Source organism: Thunnus maccoyii, chromosome 10 (genome assembly GCF_910596095.1).
Source record: "Thunnus maccoyii chromosome 10, fThuMac1.1, whole genome shotgun sequence".
NCBI lineage: Eukaryota > Metazoa > Chordata > Actinopteri > Scombriformes > Scombridae > Thunnus > Thunnus maccoyii.
In genome coordinates, this window is record NC_056542.1 from 24,141,596 (window position 1) to 24,156,494 (window position 14,899).

General features: G+C 39.9%; 1 protein-coding gene across 1 annotated transcript in view; it reads right to left on the reverse strand.

Moving 5' to 3' along the window:
- The window catches only part of LOC121905207 (exostosin-1a-like), a 39,737-nt gene continuing 24,838 nt past the window's right edge, over positions 1-14,899 (reverse strand). Inside the window, exons 2-11 of the mRNA XM_042423287.1 lie at positions 11,068-11,161; positions 8,484-8,591; positions 8,023-8,142; positions 5,437-5,569; positions 4,362-4,480; positions 3,402-3,497; positions 2,083-2,172; positions 1,740-1,900; positions 1,436-1,607; positions 1-831 (exon numbers count right to left, since the gene is read on the reverse strand). Coding sequence (XP_042279221.1) covers positions 646-831; positions 1,436-1,607; positions 1,740-1,900; positions 2,083-2,172; positions 3,402-3,497; positions 4,362-4,480; positions 5,437-5,569; positions 8,023-8,142; positions 8,484-8,591; positions 11,068-11,161 — 1,279 coding nt within the window. The 3' untranslated portion in view covers positions 1-645. The remainder of the gene's footprint in view (positions 832-1,435; positions 1,608-1,739; positions 1,901-2,082; positions 2,173-3,401; positions 3,498-4,361; positions 4,481-5,436; positions 5,570-8,022; positions 8,143-8,483; positions 8,592-11,067; positions 11,162-14,899) is intronic.

Sequence of the window (14,899 nt, forward strand, 5' to 3'; positions counted from 1 at the left end):
TGTGGTTGAGGGGTTGTCATTCCTGCTATTTGTTTTTAATTAAGACATTACAGAGAGTGTAGTGCTGGCCATTCATTCACCATATAAAAAAAATAGCTAAACACATCCAAAATAGTGTTATCCTCTTCATAGTCATAATTATCAATAATATCCTGTCAGCAAAAACTTTCATGAACCTGTGCATAGTGTACAGACAGTCTTTTTCAGCGGGTTGGAGTTGGGAGTGGTTTGCCACTGTGGGGACACTGAAGCAGCAAGCTATGACTTCCAGCTCCATGACTTTGGCCACTTCAGTTCAAAGTGGAGCACTTTTAAGTCCTCAGGTGTCCTTCAGTGGGTGGTAGTCATGGTGTACACAGTAGGAACTGTGTGCTCAGCTACCCCCCCCCCCCCACCTCCCCAGTACACACAAGAGAAAGGGTAGAAAGGAGAAATGAAGTACGAAGGACATAACAGAGGAGACCAACGGATGTTGTGTCCTCCACATTTGTTCTAGTTTCTTTTTCCTCCAATCTCCCTGTACCCAATCCCAACTGCTTCTCCATTGATCATCCATGCAATCATGGAAAGGCTCTGCGTTTCTCTTCGTGTCCGCCCCCTCGCTCCATCTTCGTTGTGTCCAACGAGCGGGGGGGCTCTGGAAGGTTATAGCCTTTCTATGTCCCTGTACTTCTTCCGCAGTATGGACACCTGGTCTTTAAACAGGACTGGGTCCAGCCTCATCTGAGAATGGACCAGGGGCATGGTGCCAAACCAGCTGGCAAACTTGTTCATGCAGGTCTGACGCTGGGCAAAGTGGTCCGGGTCGGCCCAGCGAGACGCCCGGGAGCTCTGGTGGGGTGGAGGAGAGAGAGAGAGAAAGAGAGTGACAGAGACAGGGTGACAGGGTCGTGGTAAAGGAGGATGGGGATTGAATGGGAGGGAGGTGAGAGGATAGGCAGGAAGGAAAATGAGCAAAGGTGGAAGAGAGAGAAAGAGAGGACAAAGAAAGATACAGTCAGTGCAAGGAAGACAGACACCACATGAATAATGCATCACCAATTATTGTGACCTTTTAGAGCCTATTGTAATTATTCATGAGGTATTTATTGAAGGCCATATTGCAAGAAAACTAATTTCAATTCACAAATGACTGATGTTCTGTTTATTCTCCTAACAGAAATCACCACTTGGGTCTAAAGGCCATCAGCGGCTACAATAAATCAGGAAAGACATGGATCTCTGTCTGTTCAATATTGAGAATCATTGTGAAAAATACAGCTCAAATACAGTTTAAAAGAAAAGGTAACAGAATTCTTAAAAAGAGCAAAACCACATTATTGGATATTGGTAAAAAACAAGTGAAGAATTGATTATACTAAAAAAAATGGATCAACAAAAATCCCTAATGCAATGCCTGTTCCACCAGTTTTACAGCATAAATGTTCTGCCTCACCTGTCCCATCATGGTCTCTTTGTATTGTTTCTTCTGGGTGACCTTGATGGGTGGTAGCTTGGAGACTGAGGACACTAGGAAATTCATCAGAATGTCCTCGCAATTTGACATCTGGTCAACCATAGTCTTCAGACTGGCTGGAAGGTATGTGGTGTACAAGTAGTGGTAGTATCTAAGGGACAAAGTGAGAGTGAACTGTGTTATCATTGAACTAAACATAAACAGAATTGCAATGAAGAGGAGTAAAACACAACAGAGCAGCAGAGAGGAGTAAAAACGGGAGTGAATAGAGCAGAGTCAGTACTTGTGATAGATGGCAGCCCCAGTCAGCACCATTGAGTAGTCATTGGTCCATTTGGAAGTGTAGCCCCAGCGCTCCTTGTTGCTGTCCCAGAAGTGGCTGCGGGCTGGGTAACCAACAATGCGGTCTGGGAAACTCTGCCACACTGTGAAGGCAAAGTCCACCTGGACCGAGATGAGAGAGAAACACAGAGGGACAGAAAGTTGGAGGGAGAACATGAAGCTAAGAAACCAGGAACAGATTTTGGGAATTGTGTCAAAAAGGTACATAGATACATAATAGTGTATACTCAATTAACTGATTAAAAGTGCTGTATGTGTTTGCTGTAGTTTTCAGGCAGTCTGACCTCTGTGGTGGAGAGCACAGTGTCCTCATCCAGACTGAGTACAGCATCGGTGGGGATGGTGTCGTAGGGCAGAAAGCGACTGCTTATTACCTGTTATGATTTAGAAAACAGACAAACAAGCAAAAATGTGACAGGTTGCTAGAAGAGAGTAAACAGTTTTACCATGCAGCTCAACAACACCAATCACTGTATAAACAGGTCCCATATGAGCACATGCAAGGTAAAGCTGCCTGACAAGCAGCTCTTCATGTCTGTTTGTGCTTTCATCTCGCTGTGTTAACAGCACAGTCAGCCAAATATACAAGCTGACATAACACCGTTGACAGCAGAAATACACCATTTTACTGATGAGCTAAAACCACGGATAGAAATCTACAAGCAGTGGAGTGTGTTTCCTTCCCCGATGAGCCCCACAGCTTCTGCTTTTTGGCACATATCTATGCAAATAACTCTATTACAAGTGCTTGGGATTTCCGATTTTAGAAATATGTGCACATTGATCCAAATGTCAGTTTCATTTGAAATATAGTGTGTGGGGTTGTATCAATGACAGCAGTGACCTTGTAAATCATACCAGGCACTCAACCTTCAGGGCCTTAGCAAAATAACATTCATCTTTTATGCAGTTTTCTGTACAATTGCAATATGGGCACTTTCTATTAGAAAGTAGTCTTCTAACATTGCTCTGAAAACTCACATGCTTAAGTGTTGATTAAGACTTTTATTGCTGGCAAATGCTACTGATAGGCAGTGACCCACCTTGGTAGCAGCATTTGTACTCCTTTTAAATTACCTTTGAATTCTTTTGCTCATGTCCTGCCAATATTACGATCAGTCTTTCATATTAAAGCGGGGATGTTGTGGGTTTAAATGAAGAGAAAGTATGGAACAGGTTTAATCCACATTCTTTGTTTCTGAATTTAAGCCAAGAAAAACTGAATGCCATAAATAGTGATTTAAAAACCTGCAGTGTCTAAACTCCTTTGAGTTAAAAAGGACCTGAAGCTTGGGCATGACAGCATTTGATGTCTGCGCTTTTTGCAATATGAAGAGACCAAAATATCGATATCTGTTATTGCCAATTTGGAGAGAAAAGATGAGAAAAGTACTGGTTGTGCAAGCCACTAAGAAATGGGCTGGAAACAGCAGAACACACCATGCACTTTGACCACTTCAACCACTTGGAAAGAAACTCAAGGCTGCTTGCAGTTTTATATTTTATATTTCAAACTGAATTCAAGTGAAGGCTTCCAACACAGGATGTGAAATGGCTTCAGTAACATAGTCTAATGAGAGAAGGATACTGCTAAGGTTTTTACCTTGCTTTCTCCTTCTATAACAATGACAGGGACTGAGGTGGCAGGCCAGCGGTGCTTGGCAGGAAGCGGCTTGTCACAGTTCCACAGAACTATCACCTGCACAAAGAAGAAAAAAAGGTAAAGCTTAGTCATCATTCTGAATACAACATGCTCAGATTCATCTTTATGGCTGTGTTCAGTATGTACTCCTAATGAGAAATATATTAAAACAGAAGTCTATTTATGCTTGACAATCCTTGTCTGGCGTAGCAATATATGTAGAGATCAAAACCTACAGCAAGTCCTTGTTTCAATTCAAAGCACCATGTTTTATTTACTTCCAATTTATGTGGAAGACAATAACTTCTTTTATGCTGCTGCAGATCTATTTTCAGAGCTGTCTCAACACCCACAGTTACATGACAGTGACACTTTATTGCTGTAAATGTTAAAACAAAATGTGCTGACACCTTCATGCTAGCAGCACAGTCCTAAATCCAGGGAAACTGAATTCACATTATTAGAGATTTGCAACATGACAGAATAATGGGTAAAACAAATCCATTAAAAAGACAGGATTAACTGTATACATGAAAAGCACTGCTGCAAAACATAACAGAGACCTAGTAGCTAAAAGACTAAACACCATAAACCCACCACTGTCACTGTTTATATCTTAAACAGCTTTTTATTGTATCAAATATTACAATTATTTTGAGCAATTTCAATGTTTGACAGCTAAACAACTCTGCGTTACATCGTTCTGCCTCTAATATTTCATACATTGTCCATTATTGTGATATAATAGTATCTGTGTGAACATATTACTGCCACAATACTGTAGGTGTCATGGATCATCTCCTCACATCACGTCATTGTCAAGTAGCAGTGACAGCAGATCAGGTCGATCTGACCACAGCGGTGTGACCTGTAGTGTTGTTTAGTGTGTAGTGTAGCGGTGTGTGTTGGGTTTTGAATTACCTGAGCACAGTACTGGGATTTGGCCACAGCCACAAGCAGCTTCATGACTGGCTGGGACTGGGAGACCAGTGGGGTCACCACATGAATGATAGCTGTAAACTTGGAGTATGGCTTGATACCTGCAAAACAGCCAGGAAACATCAAAAGGTAAGAAAATAAAGCTATTCAATTCTGTCAGGTAAGATTTCAGTACTATTACTTGTGCATGAAAGTGCACTTAATGAAATGGACATTAATACAAATTCAGCTGCAGTTATATGTCCTAAGTAGCTTATAAGTAAGTAGTATCATTCAGTTCTGTTTTCAGACATTGATGTCAAACTTCCGTACTGCCACAAACTGATGACATATTCTAAGAATATCCTTCTGTAAGTAACACTTCTTTGAGAGCTGTGAGCATCTCTTAGTTTGTGCCTGCTTACTTGGCATACAGTTTAACTGAACAGGTCTAGTCAGGCTTGTTAAGGAAAAGGTGACAGTTAACCAAACCCCAATTTCAACAACAAGCCTCATATATGGCCAATTAACCAAGCACATATACAACACGGCAGGTCTAATCGGTGAGTTCCTGTGTGACAAACCATGAATTAATAAAGATATATCACACTTCCTGTAAAATCTAGAATAGAATGGGGGAAATGTTGGGTGTCTGTAAATTAAAGAGTACGATCTTGACCTGCTGTATGTGAAAAGTGCCCTAAGATGACTTTTGTTGTGATTTGGCGCTATATAAATAAAAATTGATTGATTGATTGAATGTATGGCAATGTCACTGATTCACATGTTAGTTTACGGGTTATTTAACAGCTGCCAAACACCAGCTGTTCCTGTGTTGTGTCGTAAATGAAAGTCAGTCTATCAAACCTTAGGGTGTACCATTGATGCAGGGATTAAAGCAAGAAAAGATTTGTGAGCCTGAAAAGTCGTCCAGGAGGAAATGTGCACAATGTATTGAATTAAGTATTATATGAATTTAAATCTGCTCTACGCCTGACATCAGGCATGGTGCCTGAGAACTTTAACCCCTGTTAATGTGGTTCTTAGCATATACCGTGTCCAGAAATAATGAACTTACCCAGCTTAGCGTAGTAGAAGGGGAAGTCTCTCAGATATGTTGAGTACTGTGGCAGGGTAAACAGACCTCCAGGCAGACTGTTCCACATGAGGGTACTCCTTGAGGTGTGCTGCAGCACCCGGTCCTGGATGATCTGCACAAACAGAAGAGGAGAGGACATCCAAATTTATGCTGTGATGTTCAATACTCCACTGTGAGTCATAGGAAAAAGAATCACAGAGCCAAGCCAAGAGGCTTTTATTGTATGACTACTGTGGATTGTCAGTGAAATGTCAGTAGAAAATCAGCTTTGTGCCAATATCCTCCATGTCCTTTCACTTAAAATTAAACAATAATTATGCCAGTCCCACATCCTGTTTAGAAACTGAAGGCAGACACAGATCCTCCAGCACTTCCCAAATTAACATCTGAAACAATGAGTCACTCTGAATAAACGGCCGTCCTGCAGACTACAAATGAGTGGTTCCCATTATGCTGTCATGTCTTCTCATTAAACCAGCTAATTCACCAACTAATTAACATCATAGTTTTTTATTTTCTTTTTATTGTTTTGATGTAGAATTTTCTATCATTTGCCTCTCCCATTGATTGATTTCATATTACAATTCACACCACCTAAACATGTATATTATGTACATGTATTTAGAAATTTTAATTTGTTAGTTATAGATTGAAGCTATCCATGACTACTAAGAATAATACTGACAGTAACAAACTGTTCTTGACAGACCACAGTGCCAAAACACAGCTGAAATATAAAAACGCCACAAAATCTTTCTACAAGGAGCACCATTTCCTTTCTGAAATGGAAAAATATTTGTCAAATACGCTTTTTCTTGGACTGTGGTGTTTTCAAGTTCCTGAATCTCAACATTAGTGGCATGTCTACATACAAACTAAAAACAGTTACATTAATGCAAAACACCTAGCGTTTGTTTCATATGATCCTGGATGTAATGTGTCTATCTAAAGACATTTATGACTTCAATGAAATTACTTTGGCAGGGTTTATGTGGCAGGCATTGCAGGCAAGGAGATTGCTACAGGACTGCATTCAACCTATTCCATTAAACATTAAGGCACTATGATCATAAGCATTTTACTTTTATAATGGGTAAACACATTTTTTAGTATTTCACTTATGCAGTTGTGTCTGAGTCTGTACATTAAATCAGAACAGAATTAAACTTAATGTCAAATGAATTGGATTGTCATCAGTCAGTGCCTAACCCAAATTTACAAGTAAAATCATGTTTATTTTTTTATCCCAACATCACATTGTCAGCAGGCTTTGCAGAATCCTCTGTTCCCACCACACCAAAGCTCTTGAAGCTTATACAGTGAAAGGATACCTTGATAAAATATCATTCTCGGTAGCTATGGGGTAGCTACACCGTAAAGTAGGCATAGTTCACTGATTTTAGGATATTGTGGTAATAAATAGATTCTTGAGGTGGAACTTTATCTTATGTATAGTAAAATATCTAGAATCATGGTAGCTCATGAATAAATTTGAAGGAAAACAATGACCTCTAACTGGTCTTCTACTATGGTATGTCTTGGAACAGGATTAAGATACTGAGAGTGTAAACAGATCGAAGATGATCTTCTTGGAGCTGTAACTTTACCTTGTTTGCAGAGAAATCCCAGCCCTGCTGTCTAGAGCCCTGACTTCCTGACTCTTGGGACGAGGCCTGTGTAACACTATCTGAGGACAGCAACTAATGGTGTAAACTGTAATCAGCGACGAGGATTACATGTAACACAACTGAAAATCAGCAGCACTTTTCCTGCTTGTTGCATTAAACTGAAAATGAGGAAAAAAAACATAAAAAGCAAAAAAATGTAAACATTCATCTGGCTAAATATATTACAAGCCATAATTTATAGTTCCTCTGCTGTTCTAACAAAGCAGAGTAAAAATAGAAGCTAGTGACTTTGGGAATGCACAAATGCTTATTCATGTCGTGAGCATGGCTTGCAGTGAAAAATCCTGCCTTACACATCATATCCTTTCCTCTGTCTTGCTCCCTCATCCTTTTTCATTCCTCTCTGCTCTCATCTTTGCTTGTTTGTAATTCTAGCCCAAGAGCAGTATGATAGCCTGGTACTCACCAGGAAGAAAACAGATAAATGGACTCTGACAGGAACAAACTACTGACACTATTGATAGCCAAGCCACAGCAAGAAACAGCCTCAAAAACATGACAGTAGTGTTTAACAATATATAACATCCTTCTTGGTTTTCAGTCTTGTCTGGAGGAGTGTCATTGTGGGTATTAAGTATACTGCTGCTGCAGGGTCTGCACTTGTGAGCTTGTCATTACAAAGTCAATAACTGGGATGAACAGAATTGGGTGATTTGTTGTTTCTTTTTCTTGTGAGTTATTGTGTGCACACATGTTTGGTTGTTCCCAGACAACAGAAGTTTCAACACAAGTGCAGTTTCACACTATGATATATTAACAAATTGCAATTAGACAAATTAAATATTACATAGCCCTCATATGCGCGTGTATATAGATGCTAGCTGGCATGTACTGTGTATTTGTGTGATTGTGTAGTATTGTATGTGTGTGTCTGTACCTCCAGCGTGGTCAGTACTATCTTCTCCACAGAGTTGAAGTAGGCCTCCCATAGAAACTGAGTCTGCTGTCTCAGGGACAGGATCTTATCCTGGTGGATGCAACGCACTGTTGAGGGGATCTGGGACACAAGTGAACACATGTTAGCATATTTACCTCAGATAGAACAAAAAAGCAAAAGACACACAGGACACATTATACAATAATATAATATATATATAAATACAAGGCCATATAGCAATGTTGATTTCAAGAGGCACAGACATCAATAATGACTTTGTACATCCTGGGTCACAAACAAGCAGACTGGAAAAAGACACAAAGAACACCTGCACACTGCTGACAAACATCTATGGTCAAAAACTGAATATGACAGCAGTGTGTGGATATACTTTCCCTTCTTTTTCTTTTACCAGTGTTGACAAAACTAAATCCAACTCTAGATTTCTATTAAGTTTCTACCTGGAGTAGCAGCCTTTCATCCCCAATCACAGCTGCTGTGTTCCAGTCGATGATCTCTGAGAAGGGCAGCTCCCAGCCATTACTTAGCATCACTGGCACACAACCTGCCTGTAAGAGTAGCACACACACACACATAACAGAAAATCATATTAAATCAGTGGTGTGGAGAAGTTGGATTGTTTGCCAGCGCCACATCTCCTCTGACGTCCATTTTAAAATATTTGTATTTAAAGGCATCAACCAGGCATCGCCCTTGTGGGATCATTTGTATTCCTACAGGCAATAAAATGAAGACAGACTGAAGAGGAAAAAATTGAAACAATACCAAATGGTTTATGTTCTGCAAGCCCATGCCATCACTGAATATGGTCCATTTCCCAAGTAATCAAATCAGGCAGTTTAACCAATAGGGGCAACCCATATTTCAGCACATTTTCATTAACTACAGAACTATTGCAGTACCTTGATGACTAACTTTCAAAGTGACTAGGCAGTGCGGCTTCATAAAAATGATCATTATACTCAGCGAGAACAAGATACACTTCAAAATATACTTGAACAGTAAAGCCCTGAGTGTGAGAGATTAATGGAAACACACTGAAGAGTGTATCCACGTATGCACGTCCTTATGGACCTATTCACCCAGTTGTGTGTGTTCAAATGTGTATGCATATTTGTGTTGGAAGTTAAAGTCTATATATCAGTGTGTGTGCAGGAGATGGGAAGTACATGCAGCAGGCCATTGTGTGTTCTGAGCAGCACTATAATCTGTTAAGTGGGGTACCATTCACTGATTGGCCTTGGTCACTACACATGCACACTACTGCATCACAGTGCCTGTCTAATCTCCTCGGTATCATTAGCAAATGCAGCAATCTGCACACTGCTTTCCCTACCTATCTGATCCCACAGAGCAATCAACCAAGCCTCCTCTAGCTCAATCCTCTCTCAGTATCACATTACACACACACACACACACGTAAAAAACAAACATTCATTAGTAAAACGTCCTGCTATGAATTCCCTGCATTTTACATCTTTTCATATCTTTTCTTCAGTCTCTTTTCGCCTTCCTCCACCCTGATGCTGCCACAAGCCTGCGAGTGGTTAATGCTTTCAGTGGTCCTGCATTACACTCCAGTCCACTATCTCACTTTGTTTCACTGCTCGCTCCCCAGTGGTCCAAATATCTTCCAGTCAGTACAGAGTCACTGCTCATCTTCTATTGTAAACTCAGAAGTCATTCATTCTCATTCTGCTTGCTCATAAATATCTCACTTCCGTAACTATTTCTATGCTATTTCCCCCCGCACTAGTGCTTTCAGTACTTGACATGAACACAACTCCCACAGAGGGAACTAAAACCATGTCTTCTGCAGACTTCAGCTTTGATTGCTTTTGATTTTTTCATCAAATACTGATTCTTTTCACTGTTGCGCTCAATGTACTGCTGAGTCACTAGAGGAGAAAAACAGCTAAATATCTAAAATCTAATTGTACACAGAGGGAGCTCCAAATTACTCTCCCTTGTATATTCACTAAAATATTTTACATGGGGGCATATTCTCATACTGCTACCCAGAGTTGTGAAGGCAAAAATGCAGTTACAAACACCCCTTTCACTCCTTTTTGCTGATGTGCCAGACATTGCCTAAACAATGTCATTACTTGTAACCATCAAAAATGAATTAAGCTATAAGTCAATCAGCATGATCAAGTTCTGAAGCACAAGTGTGACTGCAGTCCGTGGGGAGGAGAGGGTGACTTCACGAGGCGGGTGAATAAGCTGAAAGAAATGGAAATATCAGAATCGAAGTGGAAAAGTAGAAAACAACAAGAGAGGAAAGATGGCAGGGTCAGCAGTGAAGACCCTGAGTCAGAGGCAGCTGTATTAACACTGAATGCACAATTACCAAATAACTGGCAGTGGGTGAGAGGGCTACTGGGAGTAACACAGCACATCACTTTTTCCATTCTCAACCACTGATTCATGGCTTTATTGTTTGGTCACCACAGCTTCAAGGCTGACGCACTGCAAGATTTCTTGGACCACTCCAACTTGTGTTTGGTCATTTGGGTCATTCGCCTGCTGACCCATTTTGACAGATTGTACCTTATTGATGTAGATACTTTAAAACCTGAAAACTGAAGTTCTTTTAACACAGTTTGGAGAAGCTATGTGGGTCAGTCTTTTGTTGGGGTTTAATCACGTCCAAATCTTGTAGTAATTCCTGTGACACAGAATCAGTGCTAGCAAAAAAACCTATTGTGGCTTACGATGGCATAATTTGATTTTGGCCAGAAAAGGTACTTAATTATGTTCTAATTCTGATGAAGTATTGTCTCGAAAACACCAAAGATGAGACAAAAATAGTTTCGTCTTTGGCATTTTCACTTCAGTTCATACTGAGGGAAAGGGCATATGGGAGAGAGCGATTAATAATAAATAACACAACCTGGGGGTGGAATCAAATGTTGCAGATACACGGCATGCATATTCTGAGTTGCCATGATGCAGCTCCTGTAACAGTTTTAGATTGAATAAAACCTTGATGTTGCAACATCTGTGCGTGTGTCAACTGACCTGCAAAGCCTCTAAGAAGCGAAAGGAACCCAGCCGTCGTCCTCGAGGCACCAGACAGAACGTGGAGTTGTACAGCATCTCTCTGTAGTCATACCTGCAGGATGATAATAAAAGAGAGGAGACATCAGTAACAAATTAAAACTGATCCCTAACATTCATCACCCAGCGCAATGGAACAAAGCGCTAAAAGTACCACACCCATATCATTGCTTTTAAGCTAATGCAATTTTGTACTCATAGGTACAGGATACCAACAGAAGATAACTTAATACACATCCAAACCCTCACATTCCATCTGTGTGTTGCTTTGTACAGATTTACCTTATAAAGACAATAAAATCTCACAAAAAACCCTAACTTTAGAAATGCAGACAACTGAAACAGTCTCAGCATAGCAGACGACGGAACAGAAAAGCCACCTCTTTTTAACAATGGAATACCTGGAAAGTAGATGTACTTTCAGGGGGGGAAAAAAAAAATCCCACACTTTGATCTTGACTCCTCTCTCTCTTCCCTCCTCCCCGCCCATCTTTAAACCCCGTGCCCTCTCACCTGCACATCTCAACATCTCTCGTTTCGTCGTCTCTCCCTCCATCCAATCTAAGCCTCAGTCAGCACTTGCTAGGATTAAGGAGCTGCTTGGAATTCCTTCCGTGTCAATATCATATGTGTGCATGTGAGTGTGTGGAAAACTGTGCGTTTGTGTGTTGTCTGGTTACGCATGGGACTGGCTTTCATTGGAAGTATATCATATTTATTTTATTTATCGTATGTGTGTGTAATACAGATTTATTATACCTGAGGCTGCACTCTTTGGTATTTCCTGTGTACAAACAGCAAGAATTGCAGGAATACCGTAGACACATAAGGAAGACATTTGAATTCACAATACAGATGAATTTACATTAAACAGCAAGCTGAACTATAAGCAGTAAATACAGCTGATTCCCTGGTCTTATTTTCTGAACGCTCTTGAAAATGCATTCAACATTCGCTGAAAAGCATGAGTGAACTACAGAGCTGTGATCATTCTCACATATTTCCATACTCCATATTAAAATCTGCTGGGTTTTGTTTTCTGCTAATGAGTGCCTGCCAAATGTCAAGCAAAGGATTTCTGAATGCATCTGCTAACAAGAGGTTCTATCTTTACCCCCTTTTATTCAACAAAAAAAAAAAACAAATGATGCCAAGCCAGCTGGAAACCAAGTTCTCAGTAGCTTTTAAATGAATGGTGAATATGCATGATTGGACTGAGTGAAATAACGCTGACACATTGAAACACCGCTAGTTAACATAAAAGTGTTGTGGCAAAGAGAGAAAAAGAGAATAACCAAGCAAAATGTTTTATACATGCACTGACAAATTTCACTTTACTTGTTGCAGTTTGGAAATACATATAGATATTTTGTTATAAGTGTAAGCAATGTTAAATAAACAAATATATTTGACAGTGGATGAAACCATTCAGATTTATAAATAATATTTTGTTTTTATTCTGCTGGGCATTGTGCATTGCAATAACTGTTACACACAAATCAAATGAGTGCTGTTAAATCAACTTTGGTGGTGATGCAACATCTATCTGTATAATCCCACTTTAGACTACACACACCATTTACAATTAAGAGTCACTACAGTTGAGTTAAGAGAAGATTAACGGATACAAAAAGCATAAAAGCTACAGTTAAGCTTGATATCATCTATAGTAATACACTATAATACAAACAGAAATCCACATTCTGGTTGGCAGGCTATGGCACTACAGGATAGGTAGCTTTGATCTGATTCATCTGTCTGTCTCCATCACGGATATGATGGGCTATCATTAAGCATGACAAACAAATAATCCAGCCAGAGGCACGTAACCACTGACCATTTCGCAGGCCCATAAAAACAAAAGTATAGGTCCATATCTGGGCCTGGCTGGGTGTAAATCTCCCATCTATCACATTTCCTGTCAGTGCAAACTCAGAAAAGACCAGATGTTCCTCTCCCTGCATACCTCTATTCTTCTCTTCTCTTCCAGATGGCTGCATGTGGGGCGGAGCGGTCTCACAGTATGCTACCGCATATCAGCGAGACGTTCAGGATGAGTGTTCCAAAAACATCTCTTTCATGAACCAAATCCTGTCTTGGTGTGCATTTTAAGTTTTAATTTATGCAGATTTTTGAGCGCACGCGCATGTAGGTGTTGAGCAGATTGGTGTTATTGTAAAGAAAAAAACTAAACAAAACAGGATAGATGGGATAGATTTTTTAGTTTGTCCTGCATCTCTCAGAAACATGAGCTATTAATCCTACATAATATGAGGTACTAAATGCTGCCATGTTCTATATTTTCAGTGTTCAAACATGCAGATGGTTACTGGGGAGCAGCACTGTAGCAGACTGGTCATCACTGCACAGTCACACCGTTATACCATTGCAGTAATGAACTTGAATATGTCTTCTTCGCCACCTCTCTATTATGACATCATTCAAAATACTAGAATAAATACTGTGATAAAGATCACAGTTGGCTTAAAATCCTTGACTGATAATCTAATTTGAAATGATACTACCGTACTACCCAGTGTATCCTATAGGGGTGGGGATCACAGATGAACTCATGAAACAACACCATCACAATATTCTTCCAAAGATAACTATATATCACAACAAAGGCCATTTGGCTATGCACAATATATCACAAATAATCTACAATACATGATATCTGTAACTGAAGAAAAAAGAAAAAAAATATTTCAAAGAGCAGGAAATAGTCAGATAATGTACAATGCTTATTAACAGTACATTAGTTTCACTGAAAAGAAATGTAGCCAAGTATAAATATCAGCACACTGATAACTGTAGCCTCAGTTAGCATAAATGTCACAACACTGATAACTGTAGCATTCAGTTTGTGCCTCACACAGAGCTGCTGGTAGTGTTAAAAAGTCTGATAAGAGACAACAGAGAGGCGACGTCGTGCAAATAACCCAAAGATTTACTCCTTTTCTGTGGCAGCAAACACAACACACGACCTGCTGATAACTAACTGTCCTATATTCAGAGCTTTACAAGATATTCAGGGCTGATAAGCGACGATACGTGCTGACACACATACACACACACACACACACACACACACACACACACACACACACACACACACACACACACACACACACAGGAGAGCCTCCGGTAGTAGAGCTGCCAGCTCAGCCACAACACAGGTACCACACAGGAACTTTTACAAAGGGCCATGAATGTGCTTCTAGTGACTGTCAAAGCTGCAGCTGTGTCTCTAGCGCAGACACAGAGAGTCTGACAGCAGCTGCTCATGCAGGGAATTCCACAAGGACATGGAGTGTCTGGGGGACACCTTGACTCTAAGGTTTATCAAGACATGCTACAATGATGGTTTATGTATTGTTTTACTAGAAACATATATGCACTCTTATTCATGAAAATAAATAAGATTATTTTAAGGGAGAACATGTGTTAAATCCAATGCCATCTAGTTTATGTACCTGCTCTATAAAACAAAAACACATTTGTCTAATTCATGTAGAAAATTATAGGGGATCTAAAACTAAATCACATAAAAATATTACACATTTCCATTTAACATGGCATCAGTCCTAAATTGATATTCTTCACAGTAGTTAAAATTAAAACCAAATCAAAACTTTAATTAGCAATGTATTCATTCTAATATACTTGATCGACAGACTGACAATTTTCTTCTTTAAGAAGCCTGTCGGTCTGTTGATTTCCTCTACACTCTAGCTTCCTGTTGAGTGGCATCTTTTTTCTCCCTTTTCCTCTCTATTGATATACTCTACAC